This window comes from Cupressus sempervirens, chromosome 1 (assembly GCF_028749045.1).
Source record: "Cupressus sempervirens isolate cs-2001-9-10 chromosome 1, ASM2874904v1, whole genome shotgun sequence".
Classification (NCBI taxonomy): Eukaryota; Viridiplantae; Streptophyta; class Pinopsida; order Cupressales; family Cupressaceae; genus Cupressus; species Cupressus sempervirens.
The window spans coordinates 718,860,878-718,876,447 of NC_143118.1; the positions used below are offsets into that span (position 1 = coordinate 718,860,878).

The 15,570-nt window shown below is 32.0% G+C and overlaps 1 protein-coding gene across 4 annotated transcripts in view; it reads right to left on the minus strand.

The window, feature by feature from the left end:
• Window positions 1-5,522, minus strand: part of LOC149579963 (crossover junction endonuclease MUS81-like) — a 128,018-nt gene extending 122,496 nt beyond the window's left edge. The window contains exons 1-2 of one of the 4 annotated variants that reach the window (XM_089788053.1): window positions 5,193-5,522; window positions 4,982-5,076 (exon numbers count right to left, since the gene is read on the minus strand). In XM_089788053.1, the coding sequence (XP_089644179.1) occupies window positions 4,982-5,076; window positions 5,193-5,386 (289 nt within the window). In that variant the 5' untranslated portion in view covers window positions 5,387-5,522. Of the gene's footprint in view, window positions 1-4,981; window positions 5,077-5,192 lie in introns of those variants that run through there. The other 3 variants (XM_089788061.1, XM_089788044.1, XM_089788068.1) reach the window with 3 other exon arrangements.
• Between the last annotated feature and the right edge of the window lie 10,048 nt (window positions 5,523-15,570).

A 15,570-nucleotide genomic window follows, 5' to 3' on the forward strand; every position in this document is an offset into this window, starting at 1 on the left:
CAATTCATGGCCAAAAATGATGGAGATGATGAGGGAAAAGGTTCTCCCTAAAGACTACAAGGTTCAATTATACAAAGAATCCAAAACCTCAGATAGGACATGGATGTCCAAGCATATATGGAAGAGTTTCACAAGTTAGATATTAGGGTTGCTTATGAAGAGGGGGAAGAGGAGGAAGAGGAGAAGGTGGCAAGATACATGGGAGGATTGAGATCAATCTTGCAGCACTAGCACTGTTGACAAGTGTTACAAAACTTGCAATGAGGGTTGAGAAGAAGATTAAAAGGAGACAAGAAAGGTAGAAGAATAACAACAAAGGTAGAGGAAGAGGTAGCAGACCTCCAAATGACAATCAAGGGTCACATGGACAAAGGCACGGAGCCTGTAGCAAATAGGAATAAGACCATGAGAGGTGGAAGATTTGGTGAAGGAAGAGGAGTTTTTACAAGTAGGTGCTTCAGATGTGATGAAGTGGGGCACACTTCATACAAATGTCCATTGAATGAGCCCAAAAAGATAGCAAGGAGAGTCCATTTAGTGCAAGAGGAAAAGTAAGAAGTAACTAGTTCAAAGAATGCAAATCTTGAGGAAGGAGAGTTCTTAATGGTGAGAAGGGGACAGTCAATGAGCAAGCCAACCATATTTAGAACAAGTTGCAAGAGCAAAAGAAAAGTTTGTCAAATGATAGTGTTGATTCAAGCTCACATGACATCCTAGTATCCTGTGAGATGGTTGAGAAATTGGTATTGCCAAAACAACCACACAGCTGTCCTTATCAAGCCACATGGGTCAGGAGCAAGGAATCATGGTGAGGGAGTAGGCGTATGTTGAGTTTTCCATAGTGGACTACCATGACAGGGTCCTTTGTGATTAAATTCCAATGACTTGTTGTCACATCATCTTGGGGAGACCATGGCAAGCTTTGAGGAGGATCATACACAACGGATTAACAAACACTTATTGGTGCACAAAGGAAATGAGAAGTTTGTTTTGAGACCTCTTGAAGATGACAAGGACCAAGAGCACATGACTACTTGCTTTGGGAGCAAAGAAACTTTAAGGTTGCAAGTTGACAAGGAGATGCAAAAGTGGATGAGAGTGATATTGAAAAGAGGAACACACAGTCCTTTAAATCTGAAAATGGAGTGATGATTGGGACCATAAGATGTGCTTTACTTGCAAAAGTTGGTGATGGTAGAATCCTTGTGATTAGGGGGATGGTGAAGAGGCAGGAAGATCAAATAAGGACAGGAGTGAAGTTGCAACAGCAGGCTAATGGTTACTATCATGAAGGGCACCAAGTAACCAAATGTTTTGTTTCTAACTTTCTGTGTAGGTTGAATGCAAGTGAAAGAACCACTTCTAAGGAGATTTTGAAGCAAATGCCTGGTCAAAGAGGCAGAGTTCCATCAAGAAGGATGGGAGGAAGAAAAACAATACCCCTTGTCTCCTGGGGCAAGAGCACTTTCAAAGGAGGGGAGTATGGTGCACAGGCACCCAAACAAGGAGATGATCAAGTGAAGGCATCAAGCATGCATGAAGGCTCAAGGACATCAATAAGGGTAAATTGGAACATCCTAAGGCCAATCATGGCCATGTGTAATGATCAAACTAATAGAAAATGTATGAATCCTAAAGGACCTTAGGATCAAACTGATGTAAAGGCTGCCAATAGTGTCCACATGGGAGTAAAATGAGTTAGAAGGGTCTTATATAGGTAATATTAACCTTTAAGAACATTTGGAACTAATTTGAATAAGTTTTGAATAGAATAGAGCATGAAAGTGTAAGTTAGAAATTCAAAAATTTGAATTCTAACGGTTAGGAGAATTTTGGAGGGAAAATGGTATTGGATCCTTAAATACATTACTAATGACCCCAAACCAGTTTGGATTGGTTGGGGAGATTGTTTACCACGTTATATAACCTGGACAAGGCCCAAGGCAATATGTACAGATTGGAAGCCATATTGTACGGACTGGCTGTAAGGAAAGCAATAAAAGATCTCTATTTTGCAATTTCAGAATTTCCATATGTTTTTGTGTTTGGAATTTCATTTCTTATTATGTATATGACTTAGGAACATCATATAATCTTTGTTCTTTGAACGTGTTGGTAAGATTATTTTTGGCATCCATGTCCAAGTTGCTGATTGGAATAAGGGATTTTGCATTAGTTTTGAACCAGTTTTAGTTTCTTTCATGAAATGATGACCATGGATGTAAGACCTTCTTCCCATAGAATGATCAAGCCCTAAAATGTATTGTGTCAAGCTAACATGATTTTGCAGGAATGTTGAAGATTTGCAGGTGTACATTTTTGGGAAGAGTGGGAAAAGGGCACAAAAGTGGTGTCACAGGTATTGCAGTGGAAGACCTGCCCAAAGGAGGTCATGATCTTATGTGAAACAGTCAAAGTAATCATCATGTACATGGTGTAGGATCAAAGAACAGATCCTGGAAGTGAGTTCTTGGTTGGGTATGAAAAGCCCCTTGTTTTAGGCCCTTTTTGATGAGGGCTTTTCAGTAAGCCTATATAGAGAGTTGTTGGGTCCAAACTAATTGAAGAATCCTTGGTTTGGGATCATTTTAAGATATTGTGCAAAGTTAGAAGGTTGGGTGTTTAGTATTCCTTATACTTCCTTTGTAAATGTGAGGGTTTTTTAGCCTAAAAAGAGGGTCATAGTAATACAGAAAAGACATGATCCAAAACAACCCCACATAAGCTTTTCATATGTTGCAGAGAAGCTGAATGGGTATCCAAATCTGTAATTTATTTGCCTGATGTTTTGGAAAAGTTGGAAGAAAAACGCAAGATGACAGCACTGGAGGGCTAATTGGGGCTTTAGGCCTAGTGGGCAGAGTTGTTTGGTTTTACCTTGAGAATAGGCACTTGAGAGTTGGTAAACTGGTTATGTGGGTGGATTAGGGGATTCAAGCCCCTTAGAGTTCTAAGAAGTCATTGGAAAGATTAAGTACTTGATTCAAGCAACTTAAGCCTTAAGGTTGTCTTGGGAAACCTTTGGGAAACATACTATCTTGAGCATTTTGCCATTGAAACTTGGAAAGGCCCATATTGCTCTGCATCAATGCCAAAGAATGCTCACTATCCTAAAGCGGGTGGTCACTGATTAATATCAAAATATGCCTAAATCTTTCAACACAATACTAGATCCATTGTTGGTATTTGACTTGCAAAATGACTCTAGATTTATAATTAAGAGAAATTGTTTTAAAAAAATTAACAATGAGAATCCTTCTTAATATATATTATAACTTTTCTTGACACTCTCTTTATTGTAATTTCATTTTATAATACAATTTAAGGAGCCCCATTTGTTGGACAATAACTCTTCATTTATTATTGTAATCCTATTTCCTTAGTGCAAAGTTTCCAAGACCGCATAAAATGTACGATGGGCATATGGATGTTATCTTACTTTAATTTTGAAAAAAATGACATTACAGAAGATAGCTTTAAGGCAGCTCTCTAACATAAGGAGTCGGCATGGAAATCAGTCTCCTCAATTATGTAAGGCAGAAAGAAATGATCAACACTCAACAAAAAGATTTGCAGATGATCAAGAATAGTGCCAGACTTTCTTAGGGTTCCTATTATTGCACTAATTAGCTTTAACGAGCCATGAAATAATAAGCTAGCCTTGATGCAACAGAAGTTGGGCAAGCACCTTCTGCAATCTATCAATAAAGCACTTTGCCCTCCATAACTGTAGTCAGAGATTCAAGCACCTTAAGGAAAGATGTTTAGAAGTGCTTGAGTGAACTTAAATTCATATAAATTCATAAAATTCGTATTATATGATGTCAAGATGCTCAATTATAGATTGTGCATTGGCCAAGAGACTGTTGTGGGATTAAATTTTAGCGCATCTCAATTTTCATGTGATAACAAGGCTATGGCTAGAGTTTGCCTTGTAAACATGTTGCTACCACCTATGAGAGGATAAGTAAGATGAGGAAAGGCACTAGAATCATAGTCCTTGCTCATTGCCACTTTGTGACAGCAACGTGCAACTGTTGCTATAAGGCTGGCGGAAATACTTTCTTGTGCTTGAAAGCCCCATTAAGAGATGGACAAGTAGGAGTGGTAGAGAAATTCATCAGCCATGTGTAGGTCCAATTTTCAAATATTAAACACTTTGAACCATACCATCGTTAACTCTGTCTACTCAAATTAATCATAAATGTAAATAAAATCAAAAGTTAATTTTGGGTCAGACTTCTTGCACCTGTGATTTACTCAAACAGCAACTGAGGCCTCCTAGGGTGTCTCAGTTCAAAGAATCAAATGCTGAGAGATTATCTAGCAAGATATAGAAACAACAAGCAAAGGTCGGTTGATAACCTAACTTGCAGATGAAATCAAACAAGCTTTGCTAACTGAGAAACATCACACATACCCTGCAAACATTAATATTCTAGCAGTCTCACCTTTGGGCGCATAGAAAGAAGATTTACTCTACTAATTTGTTTAGCAGTTATTTGTGAAGCTAGTGGCCCCATGCTTATGGATTTTGGTTGCCTAACAGTTATCTTAAAAAATATTTTAAAATAACATCATCAATAAAAATTGATTTGAAGACAAATTTGAAGACAAATAAAAGGAGGGAAAACGAATTGTAAAGCCACATGTTGTTTTTCGCCAATTAGCAGTGGCTGCTTATTTCCAGCCCCTCACCCCTTATTTTCATTTTTTTAACAGTCACTGCTTCACTTAAATAGGTGGAGATTTTGTCTTATCCTTTTCCCATCACTTAAAATATGCATGGAAACACTTTAACTGTTCAAAAATGAGCTGAAATTGGAGTTAAGCAGCTGCATGGGAACACGGGGTTAGGTATACCCAAACTGTTATCATACTTAGAACATAATGGCATATAAACACGATTTGCATACAGTTCAAATACTCAACAACTAGATGAAACCGAATGTGCTTAAAAGGAAACCACGCTCAATATTACCTCTTGGTTCCACCACCTCCGGGATCGAAGGATATTCGTTCACGTTACTCTGAAAATAACCCTTTATTAGCGACAACGTCCACTTCCCAATTCCTCTGAACAAAACCACAACAAATTCAAAAATATAAGTAAAATTTTAAATGGAACCAGAGCTGCGAACCCTAAACCTTGGACAACATTGCTAAGAAACGAAATCAGAGTATACGCATACTTGACTTTGTTGGCTCCTTCGAGATCTACGATGGGATCCTTGCACTTGCAAAGACTTGAGTAAGCCTTGGAGAGAGCGGCACCCGTACGTTCGGAGTTGTCGTCTCGGGCAGCCATTTCTTCCCATTTTTCGAACAGAAACGCAGCCAGGCCTTCGTTTTCAGGGCAGACAACATTTCTTTTGGATGCCATCATTGCCCTCGATGATTTGAAGCGGGAAGAAGATTCAATTTATGCCTGCTTCTTCCCTCTCATCTAATCGAATCCAATTGGTCGGCTGCTAATTACACTCGTAGGCGTTTTCTTTCTACAATGCACAGCCTATATTATGCGACCATCGGTAGGCACGTGTTAAATGAAATGGACGACCATGCGGGTAAAAAAACCGGTAATAATTTGTATATTTGATCAGACTCAAATCTGTCACCGAATATGCTGAACTTTTTTATTAAGCCGTTAGGCTATTTCACAAATTTGCACCCGAAAATTGTGAGCCCTTCTTGTTGATAATTTTTTTCGGCCAAAGAAAATATAACTATCACTTTGGCAAGTTACTTGTTTTTGTCACTTTTATATTATTTGAATAAACTTTTACCTCTTTACTTTCTAATTATCATGCATGCTTTATATTCTAATCTTGTCTTTAATTTCTATTTGGAAGCCAAAGACTTTTAAAGATTTATCTTTTTCCTATATTTTCAGTTTAATAATCGTTGATTTGAGCATAGAAAAAATTATGAAAAACATTTTTAAGTATGAAGTATGCTTACTTTTACACTCATTTTATTATCATAAACTTTTTGTATCACTTCTTTGAATGTGTGTAGGCTTCTTATTACCAGAGTCTTGATCGTTGTCAAGTTTATTGATGATGTGTAAGTATTTTGGGGTTCTAGAGCTCCAGTGGTTTGAGGAATAGGGTTTCAAAAGGTTTTAAGGGTTTTAAGATTAGCTTTTAAATATTTGTGCTTAATCTTTGTTCCATTGTAAACATATGAATAAAGTATCTTTCTATGTACAACATAAATTACAATAATGCATATTATGTAGAAATTTGAGGCATCAAAATAAGGGAGATTAATAATCTTAAAGTAGAGTTTCTCTTCAATGTGAAGAACATAGTGGGACTTGTAATAAAGATGAAATAAATTACTCAAAGATGTTTCATTTAGCATTCATAAATTCTTTAGATCTGACTCATTCAAATAATTGGAAGCTAAAAACACATATATGAAAAATCTTATTTCTATTGTATGAACTAGAAAAAAGGGGACTATCTAGTCAAGTTGTATAGTCTATCACATGAGAAGAACAAAGTCGGACCTATCTTGGAGAATAATGAATCGACCATGCTTCATTGTTTTCTATGCATCATCATTAATTGTTAAAGATGGTTGATATGGTTTTTAATTAGATCATTCCTTATAACTAAACTTTAGGAGTCATGATATATATAATATGATCTTGAAAATTCTTTAATCATTTGTTCTAAACAAATATTTTATCATTTTAATTATAAAAGAGAATTGGAGATATTTTTCAAAAATTGATTTAAAATATTTTAAAAAAATTATATAATCTTTTTTTTAAAATTGTGTCTACATCGATTATGCTAAAAATTTAATAGAGGTAAATTTTCATCCTTCAAAATAGAATAATTTTTTATCAATTTTTTTTAAATATATGTATGTTTATCTATTGAATGTTATTTAATTAAGAAGAATGATCTTACAAAAAAAAAATTTAAAAATTGCATATATAATAAATAAAATTGTTCTTACATTTCATTGAATATATAATTTGTAAAGAATAGAAATATTGTATTCTAGCTAATAGTTAACTAACAACTAACTTAATATTAGAAACATTCTATTATTTACATTAAATAACAAATGGGTAACCTTTGAATAATAATAGACAATAATAAAAACTATCTATCATTTTAATATGAATAAATACCAAATTCAAATCACATTACTTTCAACTAGGAAAAGTGGATTTTGTTAATTTAAGGTACACTGAAAAATGATTATTAATTCCTTGAGGCAAATACAATATTGTATTGGCTATTGTCAACTAGTTAATGAGACTATTATTAGTCACTGTAAAATAAACTATAGTTAGGAAAAATTATTGTTTATAAAAATCTTATTTATCTAAAATTTTATTAGTTGAAATATTTTTGTCGTATAGACGCAATTTTCACGAAATCAAGTTATGTTTGTATTAGAAAATTTTCTTTTAAATTGATTGTATTATATTAGTAAATAATAAGTGTAAAAAAAATTTCTAAATCTAAACTATTTTTAATAACATAAAGTTTTCTTTTAAATTGATTGTATTATATTAGTATATAGTAAGTGACAAAAATATTTGTAAATCTAAAATAGTTTAAATTTGAGCTAAAAATTCAAGGGAAAAAATAATTCATACAAATTAAAAAAATTCTTAGTTTTAAATTTGTATGTATATGTTTGTAGTTCTTACATTCATTTGAGATTTTCTCTTTTATTAATTCTCTTTATTGGAATTTGTGAAGAAAAGCATCCAAATTATACTTACACAGTGGATTGAGATATATTAAAATCATATGTTTATGTCCATCTATTTTTAGGCTCTGAGTATGCATACTTTGATTTATGTTTGTGTTTACTTTGTGATATTTTAAATTTTTTATTTTTAATGAATAAAGTACTAAATTATATTTGTGATCATAATTTTAAAATTAATAATAATGATGTCGAGTAATTTTTAAATATCGTGAACTTTAAGTGTAAAATAATAAATATAATAACATAAAAATAATAATTATTAATATTTTTATAAACGCAATAAATATAATATTATAATCTTAATAATAGAACAATAGTTTGATTAACAATATAATAATAAATGAGTAATTTCAACAAAATTAGTTATTAGTGTATAAGTTTAGAAAATGTTTATTGTAAATAAAAAATATTAAGAATATTGAGTATTGATTCTAAATTATATTAAGAATATTAAATAAAGAATATTTATATTGAATTATATTTATTACTTTAATTTACAATTGTTGATTTTCGCAGTATTTTAAATTATTCGCTTACTTTACTTTTAAATTTTTTCAATTAATTTATTTTTAAAATATTCTTTTACATTACATTTCAAATTAAAATCCAAAAGCTTACTGTGAAATATTATTATTCTATTGAGTTCAAAGACATGTCCTTTTTTTAATGTACTTAAATTGATGTGCAAACAAATAAATTTATTATTTTTATTGTGTTACTCTAACAAGACACATAGTGATTGTTCATAATGCATATCTATTGTTCTCTATTTATGTAATTTACTATTCTAAATAAAATTACAACTCTATCATTTAAAACAAATATAATTTTGTAATTTTGCTCTACTATTAATTAATGACAAGTACTAGCCACTACGTGACACTTGTTTATTTAATGTGCTAAGAATCTTTATTTTTAGAGAAAAAATTAGCAATTAGATTAATTTTTCAATTTATGGATACTATATTATTTTATAATTTTTTTATGTTAAAAAAATTTTAAAATTAAGCAATTCAAAATACATGAGTACTTTCAATATTAAAAAAATAAAATTATATATTAAGAAGTATTTTATAAAGATACTCATAAGAAACCATCAAAATCTATTCAAAAAATTGAGATACATAAAATTTTGTACAATAACACCTATCACAATAGATAACTGAAGACAAATAAGTCTACCATTACCAATCTTTAAATATATATATTGCATGCTATTAATCTATTAACTTGACCAGAGTAAAGAATTAAACTTTTTTCAAAAACTACTATGAGCCATATTTATTTTATATTTTACAAAATTATACCCGAGGACCAAATTAATTTTTCCCAATTTTAATTCTAGAATATTTTAATAATATTTAAATTGTCTAATTATATCTATATATTTAAATATTTTAAATATATTAGTAATTGTTATATTAAATATTTTTTAATTTAAATTAGAAATTATTAATAATTTAATTTATTTACAAGATTATATTTTTTAAATATATATATTAAAAATAGTTTCTATCGGCTTATTGTTGCAAGCACAAAAGCATGCAACTACTAGTTTATTTTCTATTTTAATTATGGAGGGTTCAAGGTTGTAAGGCAAACCAACAAATGTGACCACTCCAAAAGTATTTATTATTAGTGTCTAACAAATGAGCATCAGTTGCCATTATTTTCAATTGTTATGTGTTACTTGATCTATAACCATTAAAATTTTATTTTATATTTTATGTAATGTTTTAAATTTTATAATTGTATATATAAGTAATAATACCTAGCTAGATAGGCAAGAGCTTACAACACAATGGTAAATTGTGAGCCTCTTATCGAAGAGGTCTTGGGTTCAAATCTACTTGTGATCGCATTTAATAAACAATAATAATAATTAATTAAAACTCACATAGTTTCATATATAAATATTTAATATAATAATAATAAATATTACAATAAAAAATTATAAAATAAAAAATAATGACGAATTTGTCTGCTATGGAAATCTGCAAACCTGATCTTTTATAAAGGTCAAGCCAGTAAAAGATATCATGAAGCCTCAAAAGGGCTACGCTCTGCCAAAGACATGGTTCACAAGAAAGTGGATCACGAGATGATAAACCCTATACAAGACAAGCCATGGAGAAAAATAACAAAGGTTAACAAGAGGAACGAATTTCTCATTCTGTGTTCAAACAGTTTTGAAGCATTGGCCAAACTTCATGAGATAAGAGGGAAAGAGATTTTGAAAGCACATATTACATGAGATGTCGCAGAAAAAGAGATCCAAAAAACTATAAAAAAAAATGAATGGATTCAATAATGCGACAATCAGTGCAATGCTCTGAGATTACATGGAAGCCCAAGGAGAAGGGTAAGAATTGGTCCATCATAGAAGGGCAAAAAAAGTGTCAAAAGTTTCAAAACAAGAGCCTTAGAAAAAGAACTTCAAGAATCAAGCTATGTATAAAAATGATAATAGTAGAAAACCTCATGAGTAAAGAACCTTGGATAAGGAGGAGATACAATGAAAAAGAAAGCAAGAAATATATGTTGCCTCTACAAAATATGCAAAGCAAGGAGAAAAGGTATTTAAACAAATCACTCTAAAGATAACCCTAGTCTTTGTCTGTTTAGACCAAAATTCATTTCAGAAGCCAACAAAATTCCTATTGGATCAGGTAATCCCCATCTCAATCAATTCAATCATCTAAAAAATCAAGAACACAATAAGAATGATCTTCTTAGTAGAAGAAAAGTTGCATATATTCCGCCCCATAGAAATTTAGAAATTGCAACCAATATATGTAGATCAGGTCCCCTAATCCAGCAAACTATTATGAACCCATCATCTAAGGTCAATTAAAAAGTAGATAGTATCCCAACCCAAAATATAAAGCAACAGATGTAGATCAAAACCCACCATCTTTGAACATCTGAAATTCCAGTAAGGAAGACATCCAAATCACAAGCAATGAATTTAGTGAAAGCAAATGGTGGACATGTAATGAACAACGGTTATATGCTTACTAGAATGGCCCTGAATCTAAAGTCCCCCAGATGGTAGTGTGGCTTGAGGATTACTGCATAGAATGGGTAAGTATTTCTTTCTTCTCAAAAGGTTTAATTTTTTTACATTGTCAAAACATTCATATCATGGATAAGCTTCTTCCAACTTCTTATTGTTTATATAAAGGATATTCATTAAAATTCTTTAAATGGGAACCGAATTTTAGTGAACTAATGATGAATAAACATTTTTCCCCACTTGGATAGAATGCAAATCTCTTCATGTCGAATTAAATCATATTGAAATCCTTAAAAAGATTGGTGAAGATCTAAGCATTCTAATAGGCATTGAGACAGACTTCTAATAAAACAAATGACATCAAATTTCTCCTCAATATAGAAATAGGCAAGAAGACTTTCAACCCCAAAAAATTAATAACTAAAAGATCCATATACAGACTATCTTTTGAAAAATATGAAGGTAAAATAAATGATATCCTAAACATAGACAACAATAGAATAAAATATCAATTCCAAAGAGCATCAAACCTAAAAGATTTACAAAGGATCTTACCCCCTCACGGAAAAGACTTTGATCAAAAGAAAGCCAAAAAATCCAAGAAAAGAGATCAAATGAACAAAGGCATAAATAGTAAGGCGGGGACTACTAAGGAAATATATGAGGAAGGAGGAATTAGAGAAACTAATAGCAAAAGTGATAATATTATTCCATGAAATATGTTACATAGGGTTTTGAAGCTCTAAGTATTACCCTTACCAAACAATAATTTAAAAAAAAAATAAAAAACCTTCAAAGCAAAAAGCATTATATTTAATTATTTAAATAATTAAATATTAATATTTGCAAAATAATTAAAAATCACACTTTTAATATGTTATTTCAATTAATTAATTCTTTAATTCCAAAAAAATTAATTATTACTATTATAATGTGAGATTGAAGGTCAAATGATAAATGAAGTTGGTGGGGTAAGGTAAATGTAAAAAAAGAATTTGAAATAATTAATTCTTTAAAAATAATTTGAAATAATTAATTCTTTAAAAAGAATTAATTATTCTTGTGAAATGAAGTTGTAAAAGCTCTTGGGCAATTGATTAAAGTTGAGAAAGGATGTAAAATAATTAATTCTTTTATAAGAATTAATTATCATAGTAAAGTGCCAGAGAAGACAATAGAAGTTCAGTAAGAAGTTGTGGTGGTTGTCCAACTTCTTGGAAAATTTATTTAATAGGGGCAAAACATTTATAAAGGCTTCTTCTCTTCACCAGCAATTCTGTAGCTATAGGAAGGAGAGAATACATTTTTATGTGCAGTGATTGTAAGAAGGAGGAGGAATAGAAGTTTTATATTATTTTTTTGCAACTTGAATGTAATGGAAGGGATAAAATGATATTGTTATTATTTTGTTATGCATTTAAAATAAAAGAGAGTTTCATATATCAAATTCTAAAATCTGAATATGATTTTCTTGGATTGAAAATGGTTATATAGTAATTTCTTTCATGTTTTAGGTATAGTTCTGTATTGTCATCCATAATTAGCAGAATAAAATAATGTTTGTTTGCACTCCTCCTATGATATGAAAGAATGGATAGATGGTCATGTGGCTGTTTGTTTGTTTTTCTTCCCTCATTGTCCAGTTTATAAATCTTATAATTGTATTTCTCCCATAGTGATGGGTAAATACTAGAAAGCCTTTGTGTTTTCTGGTAAAAGACATAACTAGCTATTTAAATTCTTTGAATATCTTTTTAAAAGGGAGTTCTACCTCTCAATTTAGAGGAAAACTATCAATCTTATGACAGTGTTTGTAGTGGTAGTTGTTCTTCTATTCAGGCATTTTGAGTCATTCTTTGTATTTAATTTTGGAAGGACAAAAACTATTTACTAACATAATACAAAAAGAAGGACATGGGAAAGGAGAGAGCTTAGTAGAAGAAGGTCAAGGGATGGACTTCAATAGATACATCCAAAAAAATCTTTTTAGTTTACAATAATGCAACCTATGTCAAACAGATAAGATATTCTTTGAGGAAATTAATAGCAACATTAAAGACTACAAAAAGTTAAATCATGAGATATTGTTGCTATAGAACGATATATAAGACCAATTTATTTTGGGGGAGCAAGCACACAAGGAGCTACATAGCAACTATACACAAGAACAAATTGTAGAAAAGGAAAGTAAATAGGAAATGGTAGAAAGAATATACAAAAATATAATTGACAAAATAATTGAAGTAAATAAGCAAACCACAAATGAGAGATTGAGAAAGGATATAGGTGGGGGAAAAACTAGAATAGAAGTAACCAATATAAGCAAGGAAGTGGACATCAATAATGAAGAAATAGAACAAAGATCTCCAATCCCTCTTCCGACCAAAACTTGGAAGGATCAAGAGGGAATGAGAAAATCTATGTCTAATTATGAACATTAACAAATAGAAGATGACAATGCTATATAGATAAATCAACTAGCTAGCGAATCTGAAAAAAAAAAGATAAAACCCTGGAAAAAATATGTCCTATTCAAGATTATCCAAAAGGAATAGATGGGAAGAATGGTTATCACTCAAAGATAGGGAAGAATATATGTGAATCATCAGTCCAAAAAAAGGGGCATCTTGACACATAAACTAGAGAGCTAGAATTGTAAACAGGGGTCCAATCTTAGTCCTTTTCTATTCCACTAGCATTCTCAGAACACTGGGGTAATGTCACTAATAGGAAAAGACCTAAAAAGAGATCCTGTAAGTTTTGGTAGACCCACCCCCCCCCCCCCCCCCAAATGAAAAAGATTATTTCAAGGAGGTAGATGTAATTCATAAGGAAAATAGTAAAGAAAACATAGAAAAAAGTAAGGGACCATATATACTAATAGAAGTGGAGACTTCAATAAGTAGTATTTTGGCAAGGACAAGGGAAAAATAAGATGGGTTGAGCTAGAGGATATATAATTATGGGAAGAATTTGAGGTAATAGATGACATTGAACATATCAAAGGAAAAAGTAAGAAGAATATAATAGTATTAACAGAAAGGGTAGAGAAGGAATTAGAGATTGAAAGAATAGATATAGGGGATCAGCTATTGATAGAACTATAAAAGGAAGAATAATTCAAAGAAGATGAAACACTATCTAATAGCATAAAAAAACACTAGTGAGCATGTGGATAATCTAGACATCTCAATCAATCAAGATGATGTAGAAGCTCTAAGATGCGGAAGACAAAAAATAAAGAGAGTAAGAAAGACCCTTACTGAGCTAAGATCGGCAATAGAACTGTTGTGGTTTCACAACACATGCCCCATTTTGCCTAGAAATGGGGAGCCCCTACTTAATTTTTTAAGCTTTTCAAAACCCTAGTCCAAGGTTTGAGTCTTTTCTAGGGTTTTGTCTAATGTCCTTGGTCAAATCTGGGTCACGACTGGAAAACCAATTCCCAAAATTCAAATTTTAGAGAGAGATAAGTTATTTTGCAAAGGAAAAAGATGCACCAGTGCACCTGATTAGGTGTGCTAGTGCACCAAAGTCAACAAAAAAGGGTATCACCCTTGGTGATGCACACTAGTGCAGCTGTGCAACTACATAGCACCAAGGGGTGCTAGGGATCCTAGGCTATATAAACCAAAGGCCCTCCCCTCTAACCCTTCACTTGCTATTCTTTCTCCAAGCTCCGAGCTCCGCAGCATCACACCTCAGTAGGTGCGCCTCCTCTGCTCTTTCTGCCTTCACACACAAACAAACAAAATAATCTTTAAAAAAGGTGCACATTAGCACACCTAATTAGGTGTGTTGTTGCACACCCTTAATGGTATAAACCTTTTGTTACAAAGTGAGTATCCATGAGGTGCACTACTGTGCACCCATATATTATAGGTTTTCCAAAGTAAAAAGGCACACTGGGTGCACCTATCAGGTGCACTAGGTGCACCCTTTTTTTACAAAAAAGGGTCATAAAATCAAGTTTTTAGGTGTTTTTCTCTATTAGGTTTTTAGGGTTTTTGTCCTTGTCCTCATTAGGGTTTGTCTTTATTAAGTTATTTATGCTTCCAGACTAATGTTTACTTCTTTGTACAGATAAAAAGGCATCCTTAACTTGTTAAGGTCATAACTTTTGACCTAGAGCTTAGAATTTAGAATTGTTTGCACCACTAGAAAGAAGAACTAAAAATCTAATTTCAATCCCTAAAATAGTGAGCATTCGGCTACCCAATTTTAGGGAGCAACAAAAGTTTCAACTTGAAATTTTGAGCAGAAGACCTCCAAAAAAGCCATTTAAAAATGCCTAGAAAATCTTGTGAAAAAGTTTCAAACATTTTATCATTTTGGATAATCTGAATCACCTGGTTTCTCACTGGGAAGGATAGGGCAGTTGGAGAGAAGAAAAGATCAAAGATACAGAGGTTGGGCACATAAACCATAACAAGTTCCTCATCTTACGCAAATATTAATAACAAGATTCAACATGGGTTCCTTACAATTTCAGATAAAAGAAGCAGAAGGATGCTCAAATGTATGAATTTTGTTGGCTATAAAGAAGGTATACATCATCAAAAGGGGGAAAATAAGTACACTAAAGTGATCTAAAACCCCATTTGAGTGAAACCCAAAAACCGTTTTCAAAACTAAGAACTTCGATTTTTTGGCAAATTGAGCACCTCGCACAAATTTCATCAAGGTGCGCAGCTGGGCAAGTGCGCAGGTGCGCTAGTGCACAGTTTTGAGAAAATGTGCTTCTTCTGAGGTGCATAGGTGCGCTGGTGAGCTGGTGCACTTTTCTAGAGGTGCGCCAACAATTAATTGCT